The sequence below is a fragment of the Furipterus horrens genome, unplaced genomic scaffold (genome assembly GCF_987537825.1).
Source record: "Furipterus horrens unplaced genomic scaffold, mFurHor1.1.pri manual_scaffold_11, whole genome shotgun sequence".
NCBI lineage: Eukaryota > Metazoa > Chordata > Mammalia > Chiroptera > Furipteridae > Furipterus > Furipterus horrens.
The window spans coordinates 21,855,936-21,879,990 of NW_028327181.1; the positions used below are offsets into that span (position 1 = coordinate 21,855,936).

The 24,055-nt window shown below is 56.0% G+C and overlaps 2 protein-coding genes across 3 annotated transcripts in view; both read left to right on the top strand.

Moving 5' to 3' along the window:
* The window catches only part of DCPS (decapping enzyme, scavenger), a 35,960-nt gene extending 23,575 nt beyond the window's left edge, over positions 1 to 12,385 (top strand). For both annotated transcript variants that reach the window (XM_090257209.1, XM_090257210.1), the window contains exons 3-6: positions 1,188 to 1,333; positions 5,795 to 5,908; positions 10,141 to 10,251; positions 11,983 to 12,385. In XM_090257209.1, coding sequence (XP_090113335.1) covers positions 1,188 to 1,333; positions 5,795 to 5,908; positions 10,141 to 10,251; positions 11,983 to 12,249 — 638 coding nt within the window. In that variant the 3' untranslated portion in view covers positions 12,250 to 12,385. The remainder of the gene's footprint in view (positions 1 to 1,187; positions 1,334 to 5,794; positions 5,909 to 10,140; positions 10,252 to 11,982) is intronic.
* An 8,101-nt stretch (positions 12,386 to 20,486) lies between these two features.
* The window catches only part of ST3GAL4 (ST3 beta-galactoside alpha-2,3-sialyltransferase 4), a 34,400-nt gene continuing 30,831 nt past the window's right edge, over positions 20,487 to 24,055 (top strand). The window contains exon 1 of the mRNA XM_090257206.1: positions 20,487 to 20,591. The gene's annotated coding sequence lies outside the window, so the exon portion shown is untranslated. The remainder of the gene's footprint in view (positions 20,592 to 24,055) is intronic.

Sequence of the window (24,055 nt, forward strand, 5' to 3'; positions counted from 1 at the left end):
AGTCAGGGAGGGATTTTGAACACCATTTTCCTTTCCTGCCCTTAATATCTTTGTTGAAGCGTCACATACAAGGATGAGCAGAAGTAGCTTTACAGTTGTTCGTGTGGAAAAGGACAGATACAACAAATAAATAATGCAATAATTAATAAATAATACAAGAATAAACTGTAAACCTACTTTTTCCCACCTGTGTATAAATATTAGAATCATGATAACAACTGTAGCAGATGTTACTAGAAACAGAGAAAAGGACGTAACCAGGTGGTATTTGAACAGGGCCCTACTGTAAGGTCTGTTTAGGAGCACTACACAGTTTCCTTCTGGTGAAAACAGTGATTCTCACCTACGGGAAGTTTTATCCCCCAGGGCACATTTGGCGCTGTCTGGAGACATTTTTGGTTGCCACGAGTGGAGAGAAGGTTTTGCTAGCATCGCAGTAGAAGTCGCGACGCTGCTAAACATCCTGCCATGCACAGGACAGCCCCACAACGAAGAATAAGACAGGCCAGAATGTCGGTGGTGTCAGGGTTGAGAAGCGGTCGATTAAAAGTAGCCAGTACTTGCAGAGTAAATATTTACTATCTGTCAGACATTGTTCTGAGTGCTTCACAGTTATTAACTTGCCTAATCCTCCCAATCCTGTGACACAGGAGCTATTATCCTCAGGCGACAGATGGGAAACTAGGGGCACGAGAGGCTCAACAATTGGACTGGTGTCCAGGGGCCGAGGAAGGAGCAGGAGAGGCGGGGCTGGAATTCAGTCGGCTCCAGAGCCCGAGCCTTGAACCACGCACTGTGTTATCCCTCACTGATTGGCATTAAGGGGGCTGCTTGGCTTTAAACCAGGTTTTTAGCTGTGGGTCCAGAAACCCACATAGCTAGAAATATGGTATGTGAGGAGAGTCAGAAACTTTTCCTTTCTGTGCCTAGAAAGCAAAAGGGGAAGCCCAAGGGGTAGGGTGATGAGTTTCCCAGGCTCTGAGTGTGGCCCAGCTTTTGAATTGAGCGGCACAAGGCACCGTGTGGGAGTAGATCATGGGTGACGAGAGCTTCAGCCTTTGGCTGCCTTTGTCAGGGAATCAGGCGGGGCAGAGGTCATCCCTGGTCCGTGGTGGGTACCAGAGTGTGGCAGGACTGTGCAGAGAGTGGGCCTAACTGCGCTCCCGGGTTGTGTTGTATCGTTGCAGATGTGAAGACAACCGTGGTTTACCCGGCCACAGAGAAGCACCTGCAGAAGTACCTGCGCCAGGACCTCCACCTGGTTCGAGAGACAGGGAGCGATTACAAGAATGTCACCTTACCTCACCTGGAGTCCCAGAGCCTCAGCATCCAGGTGACTGGCCCAGAGGGGTCAGACCCGAATGCAGTCCCGGCGGCTAGGGCATCTGTTGCAAGCTTCAGTCGAGGTCTTACTGGGAGCCAGCACTGTCCACAGCCCAGGCCGCGGCGCTGTGGCGGAGAGCACAGTGCAGTCCCTGTGTGCCAGGGGCTCGCCTCCTTGTGCAGGGGTCGGACGGCACAAAATGTGTCCATGACAGCACGAAACATGGCATCACGAGTGCTGTGCAGAAACATCGGCAGGAAAGGGGCATGAAAAGTCCTGTGGTGAGGTGGTCACTGTTTTACAGATGGTCATCATTAACACAGGAACTGAGCCTGGCTCTGGGCATGGCCCGAGGCTCCCTGAGGGCCTCACAGCAGACTGGTCCGTTGGAGAATCTGTGTGTGCTCTGCAGCAGCCTTGATGCAGGCTCCGGGGGGCTGTGCCCTCGCCAGGTGTCTGAATGGGAAAGACTGATGCCCGATCAGGCCTGCCCCAGTCCAGTCTTTCATTCCTGGTTTTGCCTGTAGCAGACCAGCCTCCAAATGCTGAATCTCAGAGGAGAAACTTCCCCTTTGCTACTTCTCCCTTGCATGCATTCCATAGAAGGCAGGACGCTATAGTCCCTGGGGGGCTTCGTGCATACCCCTTCTCCCAGGGGCTGTGTTTGGGGGTTCGTGGCGTCTCCTGAGTGTCTTCAGCGACTGGGCCAGATGCAAGGCCGTTTAGCTGAGAGGTCCGATTACTCCTGGGCCTAGGCCCAGCGCCAGCCAGCGCCTCTGTCTGGAATTGGCCCCGTGTGAATGCTCGCTGTTGACTGTGACGGATGGGTTGCTTTCTTGCTCACTCACTGGCTCTCGCTGTCTCCATGGCTCTCACTCGCCCAGTTCTCTGTGAGAGCAGTTCTCACTCACGCTCTCCAAGAGTCAGGTTACAGTGGCGGAAGGTGTTCTAATGTGGGAAACTCTCAGCCGTTTCTCCCAGACCCAAAAGAAGGGCGGGTGTCCTGGGCGTAGGGGCACTGTGGGGTGAGTGTTCTCAGGAGGAGGAAGGAAAGGGAGATGGGCCGGCCAGGCAGAAGGCCGGGTGTGCCCGCAGCCCTCTTTCCCTGCCTGGCTGTTAGCCATGGTCCGCCTGCACAGTATTTGCACAGGTTCCTCTGCTAACGCTGGCCGGACTTTTATTATTTTAAGTCCCAGCACTTGCTCTGTCTTCTAAGTGGAAAAGAAATATGTCTCCATCTTCCTAGATAGCTTCTGCTGTCAGGACCCTGAAGGGATCTCTGGGAATGTATGTTCTGTGTACCAGTTGCGCATCGGTGGGATTCAGGAGAAGAAGCTCTTAATACAGTCAGTGTAAGTCATATATGTACTTACTCATACACCACGATTCAGATCCTTCTGGAAAATAATACAGCAGAATTCTACTCTACCAGCTTCTGTTTGATGCGAGCACTTGTCTAGTTTTTCTTGACTGTTTCTAGCAAGTTTGCAAGCACTCAGCTTATCTGGCAGTAGTCCTTATATTTATTGAGCATCTGCTATGTACAGGCCCTGTGCTAGGTTCGGGTGGGCCACCAAGGGAAACACTGCAGTGCCCCTGTAGTCTTCTAGGAAGGCAGACATATAGTCTGACAGTCGCCATTTAATGAGATGAGCACTTCGGTGGTTCATATACAAGGTGCAGTGGTGACACCGGGGGAGTGATCAGCGCAGACAGCAGGAGGGCCTCACAGTGGAGGGGATCCTCCAGCGGGAAAGGACAGAGAGAAGTTTACCAGGTGGACAAGGCAGACAGGGCATTCCAGGCAGAGGGGGAGCAAATACAGAGGCACAGAGGGCCAGGCAGCCTGTGGGTCAGCAGGGGACTCCAGAAGGTGGCCAGCAGGGGCCAGGAAGAGGCACGTGCACTTTGTCCGGTGGTTCCCACACCTTGCTGATCCTCGGGGTTGCCTGGTGAGTCCATATCCTCGGATCACATGTTCAGGGAGTGGAGCTGGGGAGTCTGTGTTTTAAAAATATCTCTGTTTCTGCTGGTCATCAGATTTGAGAACAATTGCCATAGCCAGTGAGGGTCCCCTAGACTGTTGACTCATGTGTGTGACATGATCAGAGTTTAAAAATCAGCTGGAGGTGGTGAGAGAGGAAGCGGGAAGACTCTTAAAACCCAGCGTGGGTTGGACCAGGGCAGAGGCAGCGGGGATGGCTCCAGCAGTGATTTAAGAGTAAGATTTAGCAAACGGTTGATGTGGAAAAGTAAAGAAACAGCCTGGGACGGCTCCAGGTCTAGCCTGGGCGATGAGTGGACAGGTAGTGGGATTGTCAACCAGGACAGGGGCGTGGATGGCAGAGAGGGTTTATGTGGAAGATGGTGAGTTCGGTTTCGGTTTGGGATTTACTGAATCTGCACAAGGTGCCAGGAACTGTTCTAAGCGTTTTACGTGCATCACCTCAAAAGTGGTCACAACAGCCCTTGCGAGATGGGCATCTAAGTCAGCTGATGTGGCTCCGAGGTCTGTGCTCTTAGCGAGCAACCCTGTTTGGCGCCTCCAGTTTGGTAACCTCTAGTGAAAATGCCCAGTGACGCGTGCAGTGGGCTCTCTGGACTCAGGCGTGAGAGATCATCAAGCTGAAAACCCCGGGGGGTGAGTCGCCGAGTCAAGGCTCCTGCCCTCTCAGAGCAGTGGGACACAGTCCCTTCTGAAAACCAGTGTCCTCGTCTGGAACATGTGACTGCTGTCCCAGTGGAAACAGAGAGGTGCCATGTGTCACGCGCCTGCTGCTGTTTCCAGCACAGAAAAGGTGCCTGAGTGATAGCTGCCATCATGCACACACAGGTGACAGTGCTGGGGAACAGGACAGCACAGAGCTGAGACCCGTGGAGGTGCAGGCAGGTAAAGGGTGGCCAGAGGAGGCCTTGACCAGGTAGCTTAGTTGGTTAAAGCATTGTCCCGATATGCCAGTATTGCAGGTTCGATCCCCAGTCAGGGCACATACAAGAAGTAACAATGAACAGACAAATAAGTGGAACAACAAATTGATATTTCTCTCTCTCTCTCTCTCTCTCTCTCTCTCTCTCTCTCTCTCTCCCTCTCCCCTCTCTCCCCGCTTCCATCCCCTCCCTTCCTCTCTGTCTCTATAATCAATAAATAAATTAAAAAAAAAAAAAACTGTGTGGCCAGAGGAGAGGGGTCAGCAGGTGGATGAGCAGAGGAGGAACATAGAGAAGGAGCACAATGTCTTGGGGAGGCCAAGGGGAGGACAGGGTCTGGAGGGGGCTGCCCTTGTCACTTAGCTCGGAGGCTGGCCCAGGTGCCTTCCAGAAGCTGTCAGGGCCACTCATAGGCCCATTGTCATTGGTGCCTGAGTCTCCCAGCCATGCTTTTGGGTAGTGTCTCCCGTTTATGGAACCCCTGCAATTTGTGTCAGTTCTGTCCCCTGATTCTCTTCCCTTTCTCATCAGGGGTCCTGGCCTGAGACTTCATGTGGATTGAGGTCCCTCGTGCTCTCCCAGAGGCCCTTCCCACATGGCTTGGAGCGTAGAGCCCCAGACCTGGCTTAGACTGTATGAACGTCCTTGCCCCTGCTTTTTCTTTACTTGCAAAGTGGGGTGCTCATAGCCCCAAATTCCCAGGATTGCTGTGAGGACAATCCCCATGAGGCGCTAGAACAGGGCCTGACATGTAGTAGGACCGCGCTCGTCACCCCTACCTGCTGGGGTCACGTGCCGCTCTGTTCCCGCACCAGGTTCAGCCTTGTCCTCCAATCTGCATGACCTCCTTTGCTCTCAGCCTCTTCTCCTTCCCCTGGGTGGGCTTGTGGCCGCCGTCTGCCGTGCTCAGTTCAGATAAGACACTGCTAAGGCCAACATCCTAAGATTTCTTTCTTGGAATGGATTTTGCTCTCTGCATCTCTTAGGCAGGAAAGGAGGGAGGTCAAAGTTTCTGACTCTTGTTTCTTAATTATCAGCTTAGAAGTCAGTATCCCAAAGGCAAGAGTTTGGGTCCCCTTCCTCCTCCAGACCTCTCCCAGGAGGTGGTGCCGAGCTTCCCTTGCCCAGTGAGCTCCCAGCCTGGGCACTTACTGTGGCCCCAAATGAGGTGGGGTGGGGCCCGTGAGACAGCTCACTCCCAGCCGCACAGGCAGCGGCGGGGCGGGTGCCGACCAGGCCTGTGAGGCTGCAGCAGGCTGCATGCGCAGTGCTGGCCAGAAGAGCTGGAAGAGCCGGCACCATCTGCATGGCAGGGGCCTGGGGGACGGCCAGTGGCCGCGTGCCAGCGCCGGTGGGGGACAAGAGAGCTCCTCTGGACCCGTGAGCGCAGGTCCTGGGGGACAGGACAGCTTGAGTGTAGATCCCCTGAGGCCAGTGGCTGTCCCTCCTGGAGGGACCAGGGAGCTGCCCATGCCTATTCTGGGGAGTCTCCCCGAGGGGTGGTGACTGGATTTGAACACCCCTCTCTCGCTCTCCTTCCAGTGGGTGTACAACATTCTTGACAAGAAGGCGGAAGCCGACCGGATTGTTTTTGAGAACCCAGATCCCTCTGACGGCTTTGTCCTCATTCCGGACCTCAAGTGGAACCAGCAGCAGGTAAAAGGTTTCCTGCTCTGGGTTGCTGGCCCTTCTTTCTCACGTCGGTCTCTCACTCTCTAAGCAGATGATAATTAACCAACGAAGAGGTCTGAGCTCTGCAGTGCTAATGCATACCTGTCACGCACAAATGTTCGTGCTTCAATGGTCTGTTGAAAGCCCTTTCTCTCTCACCCAATGGGCCCCTCCCACCATGTACGTGTGAGGGGTGGGGATGAGGCCATGTCTGCATAGCCACACGGCCACTCCTTCACCAGCCAAGGGACTTGGGTGGCCACGCTCACCTTCTGGAGCCCTGTGGTGGACTGTTTGCTTTTCTTCATCTCCCTGGACACCAGCAGGTCCAGGCAGGCCCGTGGTCTGAAGCAGTGACAGGCAGCAGTCATGAGGAACCTCCCTGACACCGCCTTGGTCACAGAGCAGGTCTCCTACAGCCCCTTCTCCACCTGAGCCTCGCAGCCTCACTTCCTGGTCTCCGAGGGCCTGTGCCTTCTCTTCACCTGCAGGGAGCAGGCTCCCAGCGGAGCCGTGTCCTCCCACACAGGCCCTCCCAGGCCTCTGTTGCCTCTCTCTCCACCTTCTTCCCCTGTCCTCACTCCCCTACATCTGCCCACGACGAATCACAACACGCCGTCCCCTCTGGGGGGAGAGGGGGGGCGTCCATGCCCTGACAGGTCCAGCCTGGGCGGAGCAGCGCCTTACGGAAAGAACTGTTCGCACCGCAGAGCGGCATTGGGCCTGACTTGGCTGCAGCAGGTGGGGAGCCAGGAAGGGGCCAGGAGGGGACCTGGGAAGCCAGATGTGGAGTAGGAAGTGGGGAGTAGACAGATGTCCCTCTCCTCTGACTGACTCAAGGATTCCAAGATTGGGTTTCCATTCTGCTTTTGGGGGGTCCTCGTGCAGTCTTGGGACCTGCAGAGACATCGCTTTGAGTCCGGGCCCTGTCCACCTTGCTTGGACACCTCCACTCTTTTCTCTGAGCTGTGGCCTCCTCATTAGGCCTTTGGGTCCTCACTGAGCTCACCTGCCGTTTGCTTGGTTTTGATTTGGAGATTTCTAGACCTGCCATTGCTCCTTCACTGCCAGCAAAGGGGAGCTGGGAGCCTGGGGTTGGGGCAAGGGGCCAGCATCTCAGCACACAGGCCAGTGAACGCCAGGTGTCTCTTACGGGAGGCTACTGGGGATTCCTGAGCATGGCTCCAGGGGCGGTAGGGAAGTTGGAGGGAATTTCCAGAACTTGGAGCACTGCATGATTTGTTAGAGCCAGGTGAGATCCAAGGTGTTGGGGTGTTGTGGTGGAGAGAGGCTGAGAGCACACCTGTCCCCCGCCCTCCCCTGCATCTTATCCTGCCTCTGGCCTCCATGGAGGAAGCCAGGACTGGCTCTGGAGATGTTGGGGGAGCCGGGGCAAGGGCCTGGGGACACTGGTGACAGCTCTGGACAGTGCCTTCTTGCAGCTCTGCAAACCCTGGCTGCCCCCTCAGCAGCCCTGTGCCTGGCAGTCCTGGGTGGTGCATGGGGTCACGGATGGGGGTGGGGTAGGAGGAACCTCTGACTCACAAGATCCATGAGGACTAGGGGCTTGTGGTTTGCATGGGGGTGGTGGTCTGAGGGCCGTGCGAGGACGACAGAAGGCAGACTTGTGCATCTCCATCTGGAAGCCCTGAACACCCTTGAGCCGCGGCACTGGCCTGTGTTCTGGCCTGATGCTGGCAGGCTGCTGCCAGGCCGTCTCAGGAGCCGCCCTCTCTGCCACCGTGAGCACAGAGAAGGCTTCCGGGGCTGCTCTGGGCTTCAGCCACATGGCTGGACTTGCCCTCAGTGGCTGCGAGTGGGCGAGCGAAAATGCCAGGCTTTCCTGATGGCGACACAGGTGCCATTGTTCTTAACCTTTACTTAATTAGCCCTTGTCTCTTGGAAATGCCACATGTCATTGTCTCAAATCCTTGATCTGTGACAGAACACTAAAATCGACAGTTTCCTGACAGTTAGGTGGTGTATCCAGCAGGGAGACAGGCCAGGCGGGACTTCTGTTGCTTCCCTCCCACCAGCCGGGGTGAAGGAGAGAGGGGCGCTGGCCTTTCCTCGAGGGGCCCTTCTAGTCGCCTGGGACCTCCTCCTGCTGCTCTCCCTCCCAGAAGTATATCTTTATATAGTTTGTATATATTTGTGTAGCCCCCAATGGATGGCTCAGGACTAGAGAGACTCTGTCCGTCTGTCCATCCATCCATCCATCCGTCCATTCCATGAATATTTATCAAGTCCCTGATGTTTGCTGAATGCTCTCCCTTCCTGGAGGTTGTAACATCCCTTCCTCAGCTCTCTTAAGAGAGTCCCTGTATCCTGTGTATTTTATTTGCTTGTTTTTTGTAGGCCTGGTTGATACGTGCACGTGGTAACAGTGCAGATCGTACAAAGGGTGCACAGTGCAAATAAGTTCCCTAAGTGCACACTCCTCCGTTTCCCTTCCCCAGAAGACAGGAGTTCTTTATCCTTCCAGAGACAGTCTTTACATGTATATATATACATATATATATATACATATATATATATATGTATATATATATATGGTTGTGTCTGTGTGGACACACATACACTTTCAGTTCATGGGCTTTCAGTTCTTCGGCCCAAGGCTCTCAGACCAGGAGACTGTCCTTTCGGGTCGCTCCAGAGTGGACGGATGGCTGTGCAGAGCTCTGGCCGGGCTCAGCCCTGCTCTCTGCCAGCAGGCTATTACGGTACTTTGATTGCACTGTCCTGCCTTGTGCAAAGAGACTGATGGTGTCTTCTCCCAGCATGACTGCTGGGCCACCTTCTGCATGCCAGTCTGAGACCTTCGCCAGCCCCTTGTCCAGCTTTTTCAGATCATTTCTCTGGGTCGGATGCCCTTTGGCTACCTGCAGGAATTGGGGCAACATCCTGTATCAAGGAAGGGCTTTCTTTCCCTCCTTCTCCAGCAGTGAGCGGACAGCCAGCCCCAGGCCTCGTTCCTCAGTCCATGTTCATGGGGCACAGAGGTGTGATTTAATGTCATGTTAGGGATTTGTCAGCAGACCCCATTTAAAACAAAGGCTACTGTTACTTGGTTGTCCTGTGACAGTGACACAGGGAGAGGCTGAAGACACACATAGACCCCCACCCCCACCCCGAGTTTAAAACAGTTTTTTCCCCTGGCTTCTCCTTGGTCCTCTTAACTAGTGAGAGAGTAAATATCCTGGACACGCGTCATGGGAAGGGAAAGCACAGAAGGGCCTTGCGGGCTCAACTGAGGCCTGGGTGGGCACAGCGTGGCCACCTGATGCGAGGCGCGCCTGGCAGAGAAGACTGCCTGTGGCAGGAGGGGGCACAGTTGGACATCAGGTACCATGTGGGATATCTCATTCTTACTTTTGAAATTGGGGCTTTACAGGGTTTGGCCGGGTGACTAATGGTGCCCGGATCAACTCGCTGAAGAACGAGCAGCTCAGACCGCAGGGCTGGTTGCTGCCGGAGTTTCCCCAGGCCTCACCCACGGAGCCCTGGTGTCTGGGGCCTGATTGCCAACCAGGGCCAGGGTGTGGGTGAGCAGGGGGCTGGGGTGAAGTCTGGGCCAGAGGAAGAGTTCATTTGCTGACCTGAGCAAGGTCTTGTTGACTCTCCTTCTTTGTATTGCTGGAAACTCCAGGTTTTTGGCCAGGGGCTGTTTTCCGGAAGGACAGTAGGACTGGCTGCCTGTGAGCCCTGAGGGGGGGTGGGGGGAGAGAGGAAAAGGCTCTGGTGGGGCTCACTGCGGAGCTGGCCCCCGGCTCCCTTCCACCCTGCTCACTTCCACCCTGCACACCCTTCCGTGCCTTCCACCCGCCTCCAGCTAAATCAGTGGTTTGCTCTCCCCTTGCAGGTCCTGTACTTCCCTGCCTCCGAGCCTCGGCTTTCACTATTCCTCAGCCTGAATGCCCTTTCTCTAACCCACATCTTCCAGACCCAGATCCTCTGCCTTCTCTTCCAGGAAGCCTCTCTGGGTGGCCCTCACTAACTGTCTTTCTTTCTTCCTCCTTGGATTGTCAAACCCTGTCTTAGAGTAGTTACTTGTGTACACATGCAGTCAGGCCATAAACTCCTGGAGGGCTCAGCCCCAGCCGGCTCTGCAGGCCTGGGGGTGGGTGCTTGCTGGAAGCTTCCTGGGTAATTCCGGGGTTGGTGTCCTCCCCTGGCTCTGGCCCCTGCTGAGCCCGGTCGATCCCTTGTCTCTGCAGCTGGATGACCTGTACCTAATCGCCATCTGCCATCGCCGGGGCATCAGGTCGCTTCGGGACCTGACTGCGGAGCACCTGCCGCTGCTCAGGAACATCCTCCGGGAGGGGCAGGTGAGATGCCCTGGCCAAATCCCCTCGAAGCCCAAAGTAAAACAGTGCGATTTCAGTGTGCTCCCTGCACCGCTTTTCTTGCCCTTCCCGCGGGATGTCTGCGACGGGGCTTCTTGCTGGATGTCACTGTGGAGGTTGCACACAGGCCCTTCAGAGGGGCTCGCAGGGCCCTGTCGCCTGGTCGTGCCCCCTGACTCTGTGTTCAGCCACCTTCCCTCACCCCGCACTGTCCTTCTCATCTTAGGTCCCCGCCTTGGCCCCCCGCCTTTCTGCAGCAGGCCCCACCTGGGACACCCGCCTGTCCCAGGGTCGCCTGCCCTGCTGTGGCAGCTGTGGCGGGCAGCCGCGCCTCTCGGGTAGCTGGGTCGCGGGCTCTGATGCGCAAACGCAGGAACCTCCTTGTCGAGCCTGAGGGCAGACACTGCATTCTCTGGCATCTTCAGGGATACTATCCATCTGGGGTGTTTATTGAATTGAAAGAAATTATAGGGGTGCTAAAAGGAGCCCTGAAGTGAGGGACGATGGGAGAAGGGACAAGAATCGAGGGTGGTGGCCCTCATTCTGACATTTTGACCCAAGCCAGCTGGCTGACCTGGGGCCTCACCTCTCTGGGCCTTGATACCTGGTGAGGATCCTTCTGTAGGGCCCTTCTCCGCCTGTCCTCCACTCCGAAGCATCCGAAGGCCCCCCACCCCCCGACCCCCGGGCCCGGCCGTCAGGGCACCGCTTTCAGCAGAGCTGCCCTGGGGCGCGAGGCCTCTGCGCGGTCCGTACACTGTAACTCAGCTCCCTGCCAGCCCTCCCCTCCTCCCTCCCTGCTGCCCCTGTCACCTCGTCTCTGGCTCCGTCTGCTTGGAGTGACTCGTGCTCTCCTAAGACACCTGCTGGTGGCAGTGCGGCCTCTTTATTTTGGGGAGATACCTGGCCAGCCTGTTCACCTGCCCTGGTAGCCCTGGTGGCCGTGCCCTGCCCATCCCAGGCAGCCCTTCTGGTGCCCTGGCCCTGGCCTCACCCTGCCTCAGTGGTCCCTGGGTGCGTTCCAAACACAGAACCCCGAGCCCACGGAGGCTCTTGTCTTTTTACTTCACCTCTGACCCCTTAGGGGTTTGCCCACAGTGCAATCCAGAGTCTCCTCTTAACTCCAAGCCTTGGAGACTCCGGAAGAGGGGCAGACAGAAAAAGTCCTACCCCTGAGCAAGGTGGGGCCGAGGGAGCGCCCCCCCCCCCCCCCCCCCCCGTCAGTGCTGTCCCGCCCGCGGGGAGGTGCCCCTCCTTTCTCCTCCGCGAAGGCCCTGCTCATTGCTTCTGAGCTCCCCTCGGTCGCATGCTGAGGGGGCCCGTGGTTTCCTCCCACCCCCTCAGCACTGTGAGTGTTTACAGATCATCCCCAGTCTGTCCGTGCGGCCTGTCTTCAGGCTCTGGGACTTTCTGGGTTCCCAGCAGCAGCTGTTTGAGGAAGCAGGTATTTCACCCAGGTTGGAGGGGGAACCCTGATCCAGGCCGCTGTCCCCTTCCTTTGGGAGAGAGCCACAGCTGTGCTGCTGTCACCCTGCGTGTGTCGGTTCTTGGAAAGGAAGACAGGGGCCTGAAGCACACAGCAAGCAGAAGGCTGTTGGGAGGGTTTTTGTTAGACATCCAAAGGCTGGTCTGCGATGAGGACAGGAGGGAGGCTCTGGTGCTGGTTTGTGGGCAGCATGGTGACCGCTTTCCTGCCACTCCCTTCCCCACCAGGAAGCCATCCTGCAACACTACCAGGTGAAGGGGGACCGCCTCCGCGTGTACCTGCACTACCTGCCCTCCTACTACCACCTGCACGTGCACTTCACGGCCTTGGGCTTCGAGGCCCCCGGCTCGGGGGTGGAGCGGGCTCACCTGCTGGCAGAGGTGATCGAGAACCTGGAGCGAGAGCCCGAGCACTACCAGCAGCGCACCCTCACCTTCGCCCTCCGCGCAGATGACCCCCTGCTCAGGCTCTTGCAGGAGGCCCGGAGAAGCTGAGTCCGCTGCGCAGGGCTGTCCGAGAGGAGTGCAGATGGGTGGGACTGGGGCGGAGGGCATTGTTAGCACCAGATTGATTTTTTAAAATGTGTTTTGTACTGGCTTATTTCTAGATGTGAATAAAGTATTGGTCTCATTTGGTGTGGCCTGCGGGTGCCGCCTGGGCAGGCAGGTGCTGGGTCGAGTGGACGGGGCAGAACCCTGGGAAGGCCTTGGGAAGGGAGCGGGGCAGCGGGGGGAGCGGGTGGCTTCAGCTGACCTGGAAGGCTGCCAGGTCTGTCTTGAAACCCTGCACTCCCATCCTTGCTGATTTCCGTGTCCGGAATCTGACTGTGCCTCTCCCTGTTTTCACTCCTGATTCTACTGCCACATCCCTCTTCTTCCTTCCTAATGGAGTGCCCCCAAAAAACCAAATATGAAAGTTCTGGAAGTAATCTATAGCATTTTTTATGGCATTTCCTCTCTGTTCCCAGCATTGAGGTCATGCCTGCAGGCGTGAGTCAACCCTGCTGATAAACTTGTTGACAAGGATGAAGGATTGCCCCCTGGAAGTAGGAGGGCTTTAATAAGAATCCAATGACGCGAACCCCAAAAGCCTGCCTTCATTTCTGTTACTTGGTCAGCAAGTCCCTGGCCTTGAGGTTCTTATCTAGACAGGAAGACAAAACAGACTCGCAGGAGCAGCCAGAAGATCAAGTACAAAACAGCGCACCAGCAAGGGCAAAATGGTATCTGTGCGCTGGCTCAGGTCCAAGGTGTGACCAGGAAGCGTCATAGGCCCCTGTTTGTACAATCTCGAGGCCAAGAAGGGACTTCAGAAAGGACTATAGGCTGATGGCCTGCAAGGAGCCAACCCAGGCATGTCTGCTGGGAAGGGTGGCGCCTGCCACTGCTCCAGCAAAGCAGGGACACGGGCGTGCGTGGTGGAGGCACCCAGTTAAACACATACGGCGCTCTTTTCAGCGCAGAAGAGAGCTGTGCCACAGTGCCAGAGGGCCTCAGGGGAGCTTTCAGAGGAGGCAGGGTGTGGGGTTGCGTGAGGCAGAGGGTGGTCTTCCTCTGCATCCTCTGGACAGAGAACCAGGAGACCTGGACTCAGAGCCCAGCCCCATTCATTCATACATCAAATGTTTATTGAACACACCCTGGAGGCGAGGCCCTGCCCCAGTACTGGGGAATGATGAATAAATCGCTAGAAACCTCTCCTTCTGGAGCCAGCAATATGCCCATAACATCAGTCTGAGCTTGCGGCCTTGTAAAGGGGAGGAGGGCTGAGGGTCTGGGACACACCCTGCTGTGTCAGGTGTGATGATGAACCCTGTCGTGTACGATGACTTGCTGATAGATTGACTGTGGAGCCAGACAGTGTCCTATGTGTTGGCAACCCAAAGACGACTAAAGCAAGGTGCCCCCCCCCCCCCCCCCCCCCCCCCCCGGCTAGCAGGGCAAACAGGTGAACGTGGAAGTGAAAATAGTGTTTGGGAAAGCAGGTGTGTGCGGGAGTCTGGTGTGAGGAGTTGCCCTCGGGAGACACCGATGCCTTGGCTTGTGACAGTACTTGACCCACTGGCCCACCCAGTGCGCCTCCAGCAGGACAGTGTAGATGGACTCGGGCCCTGAGGGTGGGTCAAAGGGGAGGTGTGGCCATGGTGTGGGCACCTGCTTGCCCCGCCAGGTGACAATGACAGCAGTGGAACCAGATGGCTTGGAAGGGAACCCTGACCTGTTTTCTCCGTGTATAAGAGAAATACACATAGGAAGGTCTGAAGGGGACACCCCTCTGAACTGTCATGCATATAAACACCAAGCCGGGAGGGGGGGGGGCACTAACCTAGAGAGGTCCCTCCCTGCAGCATGGAGGGGCCCAGTCCCGGGAGCGTTTTCTTCTCAAAAGATCAGGCTCTCTCGGCCGGCTCTCTGGCTTCATGCAGATTGTAGGCACCTCATCCTGAACCACAGGAGGACAGCCGGAGCCTCCCAGGGGACAGACATTCCTGGCCTCTCGGACGCGACTCCCTAGCCTGGTCTCCTTCACAGGCTTGCTCAGCAAGCCAGCTGATGGCCACCAACAGGCTTGCATGGGTGGAAACTGAGGGGTGGTGGGGGGAGCAGAAAGGTCCACGGCACTCTCCAGAAGCTGGGGGTTCAGGGGGTGGGAGAGCCGAGGACAAGACCATTGGTGAGGGCTGTTGCAGAGGGGGCCTGGCTTTGCCCTCGTCGTGCTGGGGAATGGCTGGTGCCTGTGTGTCGGACCAGCCCTGCTGTCCCAGGGGGCAGAGGGTGGGCAGCCTCAGTTCTCCCCGGAGCCTGCAGAGGAGTCGCCAAAACCCAGGGAGAGGGCCTTCCTGTGAGCTGGAAACTGCCCTGACAGGACAAGCTCAGCCTCCTGCCCCCAGAAACCCTACCTGGGGCCTGTGTCACTGCCCCCAGAAATACTGACTTTTACTCCATTGAACTGCTCGGATGTGTGGTGGACCACGACAGGTCCCGCTGACTGTCAGAGATGCAACTGCTTGCTTTTGTTCCCATCTGAGAGTGTTCCTTCGCTGCAGCCGCCATCTCCCCTGAACCCTGGGACCCTTGAAGAGCTAGCTGCAGGGAAGACCTCTGTTTCGCCCCCTCTGGACTCGCAGAGGGCTCGGAGCAGCTGTCTGCACCTTCTGACTGCACGTTCCACATCCCTGTCATTCTAAGGAACCTGTTCCCAGGGGCCACAGGGGTGCGCTAGCAGCTTCCGCCACCATAGGCGCTGTGGGCCTGGAGCAGGTGGCGGCAACTGAGCCACCACTTGAGGGCTTTTACCTGCGGATAAGGAGCCAGGCTCTGACCCCAGGTCTCCTGGTTCTCAGTCCAGGGGATGCTGAGTAAGACCCACCCTCTGCCTTCCGCTTCCTTATCACTTAGCAGAACCCCAGCGTCCCGCCTCCCCTGGAGCTTCCTGAGCCAGACTGAGGATTCCTGAGCCCCGCCTTGGCTCAGGAATTGCCTGGTTTCCATGTGCGTGCCTGAGTCCCTGCTCTGCTGGAGTGGCGGCAGGTGTCCCCTGTCCCAGAGCAACCCTGGAGAGCCCCTCAGCTGGCGGTCTGCCCCCAGTGCTCGGCCTGCTTTCTTCCTGGCTGGGTTGAAGAAGAAAAGGAGCAGTTGGAGGCCTGACTGCTGTTCTGGGCTCCTCTCATTTTTGCCCGAAATGTTCCTCTTGCAGCAGAATTGCTGACTGTTCTCTGTTTGTCAACAATACTTCATGAAACAGAAAGAGAACACTTTGAAATGAGTTGGACATTTAAGCTCCACTTTGGCATGTCTCCGTGGAATCCAAATCCCCAAACTGAGAAATCAAAAAACAGTTACATACAAAATAACATTTGAAGGTGTTTCTCATGTAATACTTCTGTATCCAAACATTGTAACATTGTTTTATTTTTGAATAGGGTAACATAGGTCTGCTAACTCTTCCCTCTCAGGAAAGACTAAATCTTTATTCCAAACATGGATATATAATGTTAAGATATCTTTCCTTTAATAAAAAATGGTGATAATTAATGGCTATTGTGTTTTAAATACCCTCACTTAGCAAAATAAATGTTGACAACCCTATTGACAGTCTCAGTTCCCATGCCCTCCCCCCTGCCTGCCTGCAGCTGCCTGGGAGATAATGATATTTTGGGCCGGGTGTTTCCCCCCCTGTAGCGGCCTGGAAGATAGCAGGGTGCGTCAAACCCAGCCGCACTGGGCCTTGATCAGCCCGTCATACTTGAAGCTGTGAGATAACCATACGGCCACTAAACTCAATAGTTTCTTTTTTCTTCTCCCTATAAAGCAACTCCTTCCTCCCCTGGGAGTCCGGAGTCAGAGCCGCTCACAGCACAGCTCCCTCCCTGCTTGCTGATTCTCCCAATAAACTTTTTTCCTGCTTGCTGCGTCTTAATGGCCATCTGAGCGACTTCATTCTTACACCTATGTTTGTTCTATTATTATTGAAATCATATTGGATTCTGAAATCTGTATAAACTTGAAGCTCTCCAGTTTTAACCACCGTTAAAAAAATAAGCATGGACCGAATCTGTTTGAAGTATTCAATTTAATAAACAGGTTTTGAACATCCACCGTACTTTTCTTTTTGAAGAATTTGGAGATAGAGCTCCCATGAAGCTTACAGTTGGTGAGGCACTAGTTACAAACTAATTACAAGAGTGGTGAGTGCCTTGGAAAAAGCAGAGGGGGCTAAAGGAGCTACACTGAGAGCAGCCAAACTCGTAGGCTAAAGGGCCGGCCAAAGGGCCAGTGTGGCAAAGGCCCACGGTTCAGTTGCCCAGGGCTCAGCACGCTGACAGCACACTGGCCAGTTTCTCCTTCAGGACCATGGGGAAGAAATGAAAGTCAAGGTTAACGTGGGACACACACACACACACACACACACACGTACACACACAAAGGACCATGGGGAAGAAATGAAAGTCAAGGCCAATGTGGGACACATACACGCGCACACACACACTTTCCTTCCCTGCTAAGTTCTTCTAGCTGGGCTAATCATCAAATTAGAGGGACAGATTAACAGGAGGAAAGCAAAATTTTAATACATGCACATGGGGAATTCACATCGGCATGAAAATTCCAAAGACAGCGAGGCATCATTTGGTACGTAGGATACTTCGGACATAGGAGAAAAGGGGGATATTGGGGTGTTAGGTTTCGGAAGTGAGAAGGGGCAGATTCTTCCTAAGCAACTCAAACAGCGGGACACGTGGGGCCCCAGCTGACGGGCCCATGCCTGAAGCCTTCCTATTTACCATACTTAATTCAAATTAGTCTAAAACGGACATCCTGAAACTTCCTTCTGTATTCTTTTTACATATTTTATTTATTTTTAGAGTGAGGGAAAGGGAAGGAGAAAGAGAGGGAGGGAAAAATTGATGTGTGAGAGAAGCATCAATCGATTGCCCCTCATAGGCACCCAGACCAGGGATCGAACCCAATGCTTTCAGTTTCCGGGACGATGCCCAACCAGCTGAGCTGCACCAGTCAGGACTAATGAGACATTTTCCAATGCCCCATCCCCCTCTGCTTGAGAGGCAATGTGGTCTGATTGTTGTGGCACAGGATCTGCACCGTAACCAAGCATGAACTTGGACAAGTTACATAACTGCTCTGAAACCAGGAGGGTAGCTGTGCTGATCCTGAAGGTGTCTGTGAGGATTACATGAGGATTTTGTGGACAGAGTGATTGCACAGTAAATATTAGCTGCTATCTTTTCTGTTGTGAAAAAGGCCAAAAGGGACGTCACCAGAGACATTTGGGCTAGATATTAAAAAGAACTTCCTGGCTAGAAGGCTGTGTAATCCTAGATAATGCAGTGGAGTCATGGCAGCCAAGAGACTTGAAGGCAAAAAGCAAGCCATAAACTCCTGTGGCTCATTGTTCATGGCCCTAAACAGGGACAAGGGCTGGGTGCAGTGACTTCGGATCTCTCCCAGCCTCCAGGTTCCTGGAATGCATTTTAGCTTTGGCCAACAGGCAGGTTTCTAAGACGACAACAGTGATGTTCCTGCTATTGAGAACCCTGGGAACAGCTCAGCTCCGTGGTCCAGCCATATAAATCTGATAAAAATAGGAGCTGAAACACTATCCCAGAGTTGCTATTTTTAAAAGCGTCTGAGATGCTGGATTGGGTTTATTTCTTCCCCAAACAGCATCTTGCTGTTCCCTCCTCCTGGTGGGCAGGAAGCTAACGTGGCACATGCGAGGGACAGGAGCCAAAAGCCTGCCAGGCACCCTTGTCAGGGGTCTCTGCCCCCTCCCCACACCCACTGCCTGCCAGGGAGGAGCCCGGGCCAGGGCTTGCTGGCTTTAGATGTACCTGCCCTTCCCATGTACCTCGCTCCTTTGTCCTCTCCCTCTGCACCCACCCCCCAGCAGAGAGGTGCCCTCCACTTCCTCTACAGCGGAGACACATTCAGCGAGGTAAACAGAGGCCGAGGAAATGGGAACAGAGGCAGCATGGCTCAGAAGAGGACCCAGACTTCTGGTGCTCAGGTCGCTTGACCCACCCTTGGCACAGCCAGTCTTATCACTGCTTCTTGCTGAGCAGCTCACAGTATTGTGCAAATGGGCCAAAGGGGTGCAATGGAGTTGTAGGGCTCCAGACCCCGGTCCCTGGGGTTGAGGGCACCAGAATTTCTTCCTGCTACACCACAGAGGATACAGCTTCTAGGCAGAGAGCTAAGCATCTGGCTGTGCCATTAGGAAACTAGAGGGGAAAGATCGTGCGTAAGCCCACTATGGCCTAAGGGGAGGATCCAGAATTCCAGTTTGCTTCTGAGCTCCCAGTGACCGGTCCTGGAATAACCTCTTTGTAATGGGTGGGGGTCCAGAAGAGATCTAAATATAGCTTATTGGTTAGAGGAGAGATCCACCTGCCTAATAACAGCTCACACCTCCATAACACATTATACTTTCAGAGCAAAGTCATACCCATGGCCTGATTTAATACCAACAATATCCCTTTGAATGGCAGTTATTTCCATGTTTTTCCTATCAAGGACACTAAAGCTCTCTAGGGACAGAGGCAGAGTTGTCATTCAGGTCTTCAGGAGCAAAAGTTGGCCCTTCAGTTCTACTTCCTGGCAGAGTAGTTTATGTGGATCATGGCAAGTATTGCAAACTTTACATCTAGTGAGAGGAGTATAGGGGACTAAGTGGTAATGAAAAAAAAAAAACAATAAAAATTAAAAATAAAACTTAAAAAAAAGCTGGAATGATTCTCCATTCAGCTCTGTCAGGCTCACTTAGTTGAGTTGGCCAGTTATCCCACCTATAAAGCAGGAGAGTCTTTCCTCTTCCTCTAGGCCTGCTAAGTAAGGGCAAGGAGTTCAGTCATTGTGTTCATTCTGCTTAGCTTAGGGTTAGCAATAAATGTTTGTTGAATGAATGCTCAATAGACAACGCCGAAGGCACCATTCAAACATAATTAAGACATTGATGAAATGAAGAAAGACCCATGCGAGGTGTGAGCTGGGATGGAACAGGCCCCTGGGGATGAGCTCAGGGCCGCTCTCCCCAGGGCCCTCTGCACTTGGTTCGCCAGGAACAGAGCTTCCTGAGTTCTGTTCTCAGCAGATAAGCCCTCCAGGTTCAGCTGAAGCGAGTCTTGAGCTGCTACTGCTCTGAACCCCTCTGCACTGTCAGTTACTCTACGCTTAGTCACATCCTGCCCTGCTTCTTCCTCTTCTTTAAAGATTTTTATTTTTTTGAGACAGGGGAATGGAGGGAGAAAGGGAGAGAAACATTGTGCTAGACAAACCGGTGGCCTTTGGCTCTGCAGGTGGGCCAACCCACTGGGCACCACTGTCAGGTCAGGGCGCTGCCTCTCCTTGAATGGGAGTCCATGGTGGGCGGCAGGATGGTAAGCTTCCCGGAGGCAGGGCTCGTTTGGAGCCCTCGGCGCCAGGCTGTTCACACCAGGGGCTCTGTAAACACTGTTCACCTATAAGAGAGTGTCGCGGGGGCTGTGGATGGTCGAGCAGGTGACTCCTGGGTTGCCTCGTCGTTCAGCCTGGCTAGTTCCCGGGTTCGACTGGGGGGAGGTCCAGACCCAGTGAAGTAGGGTCACGGGCCTTGATGCGGTTTCCCCAGGAGACAGCAGGCCTGGCGCCTTCCTCTTCCCCGAGGAACAGAAACTGAGAAGCCCTCTCCAGACCAAGATAGGGTGTGCAAGAGGCGTCCAGAGGGAACAGTTTGGGGGCGGCAGGTCCAGACTCGGGCAGATGAAGGACCAGGTCTCAGCCCAGGGCAGCTGGCCACTGCGCACTAGGGGGTGGGCTTTCGGAGCAAGGCCCCCTCTTCCTGTCTCACTTTCCCGAGGGAGGCCGGACAGGGCTCACCGCGTGGGAGAGCGGAGAGCTCTTTGTTGGGGCTCATTGTTCCGGGGAGGGTGTGCAGAGGCCGCCCGGGGATATCCATCCTGGTTCTCAGGCAGCTCCAGGATCTCCCTTTACACCCTCCCCGCTCTCGGCGCCCTCACCCCATCCCCGTGGCCCGCCGCGGCCCCGCCCGCGCTATCGCCCAGCTCTTCCTCCTCCTCCTCCTCCTCCCGCCCTTCCTCCCAGACCCGCCCGCTCCTCATCCGCGCCTGGCGGTGTGCGCACGCGTGTCCGGGGCGTCCCCGCCCCGCCCGGCCCGGCCCGGCCCGGCCCCCGCCTCCCCGCAGGCTGGCCCACTGGCAACCCGGCCCGGCGCCCGGGACTGGGGTCCGCCGAGCGCAGCGCCAGCCTGTGCGCCCGCCGCGCGCCTAGCGGATCGGAGTCGCGCGGAGCCGCCCGCTCGCCCCGCCCCACCCGCCCGGGTGAGTACGCGCCGCCGGGCCCGGGGGAAGGGGTGCGCCTGGGGCAGGCGGCCGGCCCCCATCCCCGCGCGGCCGCGAGGGGTTCGGGCCGGCACGTGGGCGCAGCCGGGTCCGGGCCGGGTGGGCGGCCGAAGCCTGGGATCCCTTCCCGGGTTTTCGCGGGAAGTCGTGGTTCTCGCTCTCTTGGAAGGAGCCAACGGGACAGTCCTGTTAACCAGGAAAGTTTCCAGCCCTCACCCGGCGCCCAAGCTGAGAGGCGCCCTGCCCTCAGCATCCTCTGAGCCTTGGTTTCTCTCACATCTACCCCATCAAGCCCAGGAGGATCCGTGGGCTGGCTATTCTGTAGGTGGCAGGCTTTCTGGGTCTGTCTATGTGCAGGAGAGGCAAGGTCGCCAAGCAGAATCAGTCCAAAGGTGGAGGTTGCTAGCTGCAGGCTGGTTGCACCCCTGATACTGGGTCCACCTTGTGGGGGTCTCTGGGCCTAGGCCACTGTACTCAGAGCTCCCTGGGTGGTGGGCAGTGGGGAGGGTTGGGGTGGGGGGAAAGGTGGGGTACTGCAAGGGGGCAGAACCCCTGGGGTCCCTGCCCACAGGGACCTCCCCGCTGGCCAGCCCAGAGCTGCCAACATGTCTGCCAGGGCTAGTGCTGCCCCTCCATCCCCAGTCTTGGGGGATGCTTGCTCCTCTGGGCCTTGGGAGGCCTGAGGTGCTGTTGCAGCTTCCTCTGTTTCACAGGCAGGGTCCCAAAGGCCTGACTTTGGGGGCTCCTTCCAGAAGGCTGGGGTGTAGGCAGTGTTGGGGTGCTCACTGTGCATGTTGGACCTCATGGCCACCCAGAGGCTGGCACCCCTACAGCCCTCTCAGGGGAGCCTTTGCTTTCCACCGCTGGAGGGAGGCACAGTGTGGAAGCCAGTTCAGGCTGACTTATTCCTTCAGAGCCTTGGGAGGGGACCCGGTGTGGGCTAGGCTGTCACAAGAGGCACAAACCAGTGCTGCTCTCCTTTGAGCTGTGCTCAGCCGGCTACCCGCCTCCTCCAGACCCTGGCCCTGGCATGTGCCAGGGACGTCTTCAATGAGTTGGTGTGTGTTACGTGCTTTGAAAGGTGCCGGCCCAGGGGAAGGGGTCTGAGTTTGCTATTAGTCACGTTTCTCCCTCACTTTCTCTTTAAAGTTGCCCCCTAATTCTAGAGAGGGTGCCTGCGAGGTGCCAGCCATTTGGGGCCTAGAAGTGAACTTCTGGGCCTTTTTCTCTTTGCTGGGAGCTGGTCTGGAATACCTGCTGCCCAGACCGAGGTGCCCCGGGCCCCTCTGACCTGGTCCCTGCTCTGCTCCTACCTCCACTCCGTGTCTTGTCTGTCAGTGTCAGCACACTAGGCAGGGACCCGAGGCTGTCCCGTGCACCCTGGGTCCATCAGAGGGTTGAGGAGAGCCCCCCCCCCCCCCAGTCTACATTGACAGGGGTTAGGAGGGGAGTTTAGGTGGCAGGAGAAGTTAGGAGGGGACGGTGCAAGTGCCTGCTCGGGCTGTGGGCTGAGAAGCGTCTGTAGCTGGGGATGAGTTGCTGCTCAGGACAGCAGCCTTCACCGCAAGTGGGGGCCCAGGCCCAGGAAGCCCAGGATGCTTTCAGGCCACCTTCCCTACCCACTCCCCTTCCTGACCCAAGCAGGGACTTCCTTCCCACTCAGAAGCAGCTCCTTGGTCCCTCTACCTTCCCAGCCCATTTAGACTCCTAGGATCCAGTTTTCTAGGGAGAACTGAAAATCTCCTTTCTGGAACTGTAAAAAGTTCTAGAAATGACACCCCCTTAGCAGCAGGAGCAGAGAGGTCAGACCCACTTTCTGTGCTGCAGCTAACGCTGTGGTTATCCCACAGTTAACCCACATGGGCCTGGGTCCCTCTGCTGATAGGCTGCCCAGAAGAGCTTTGGGTTTCACCTCTTAGTGGCTCCAGCGGGGAGGGTCACGCAATGTCAGAATGATACCAAAAACCAGTTCCAGCCCGTGGATGCTGTCCTGAGAGGGACCCTCTAGATCAGTGTCTTGAGTGTCTCGGGGCCAGGTTTATAAGTTGTGACCGAGGCTGCCCTGGAGCTCAGCCAAACTCCTGGGCCCTCTGACATGGGGCCAGGACACTGGAGAGCGGGCCTGAGGGATGGGACCCCCAGAAATCACACAGGACCTGTTCTCTGTCTCCTGACTCCTCAGTGGCCCCGTGGTTAGACATCTCCCTGTGGCGCTAGCTGACCTGCAGGGGTCCTTCTCGTGACTCAGGGCCTTGACCTGAAGCCTTCTGTTGCTTTGAGGAAATGGCTAGTGGAGGCAGGTGTTGGTGGCTGTGTTCATTAGTTGCTTTCTCTCCTTCGTCACCCCCTTTCCAGAGTTGCTCAGTACTTCTGCAGGAGTGTTCTCAGGGCCCCCAACGAGGCCACCCCTGGCCTCAGGATCATGCCTTACCACTGCCACATTCCTGGGTGTGTGTGTGTGTGTGTGTGTGTGTGTGTGTGTGTGTGTGAGAGAGAGAGAGAGAGAGAGAGAGAGAGAGAGAGAGAGAGAGAGAGAGAGACGCTCTTGATCCTACAGAGGAGGAAGTAGTCAAGTGTAGCAACAAGTGAAAGCAGCAGCGTGCGATGCTCAGGCCACAGCCAGGTGCCTGGGGTTTCCGATTGGCTCCCCTGAGCCCAGCAGGGGCTGAAACTCTGCCAAGGGGTTTTGCTGGGTTGGTTGCTTTTCAGGTTGAGGAGGGACATCGGTATCCAGAGCTGCAGGTTTTCTTTCAGGCCTGGCCTCTTGCCCGGGACCAGGAGACCTTCAGCTCTATCTCTGCCCACGCCACTCCGTCACAGCTGCCCTGCAGAGAGATGATGTGGTTGCTCTAGAATCTGAAGCCCTGGCTTCTGCCCCTCGCGCGTCAGGGAGGAAGGTGCGAGACCCTCGGGGACCGCCAGGGCGTGAGTGTGAAGAAGGCCCTGCTGTAGAGGCCAGAAGCAGCTGTGGCTGTCGCACAGTCCCTTCCTCCTGCCCGCGGCTCCACTGCAAAGCCCGGTAGGCTAGGGGCTCCAGGACCTGCTTCCCTGCCCGCGGGGCAGGTAGGGAGGATGGTGGCAATCAGAGAGAGGACAGGGAGCAGTTTGTGTGGCACTGGGCCAGCGCACTGCTGCTTCTGCCGTGGGTCCAAACCCTCCTCCACGGGGCAGGTCCCAAGGGCCGCAGTACTGGCACCCTGTGCCCACGGTCTGGCCTGGGTCCCCTGTCCGTGCACCCTCTGTCAATCGGCCAATGCCAATGGGATTACCATTTAACTATCAAGCACTTATTAAAAGCCTGGCCCAATAAACTAAAAACAAAACAGAATAAACAAACAAAGGAAAAAGACCCGGTGTGCTCTACATTTGCTTACATTGCTTCATGTAAGCCCCACACAGCCCTGCCGCTGAGCCCGTTCATGGGGAAGAAATGGAGACGCAGG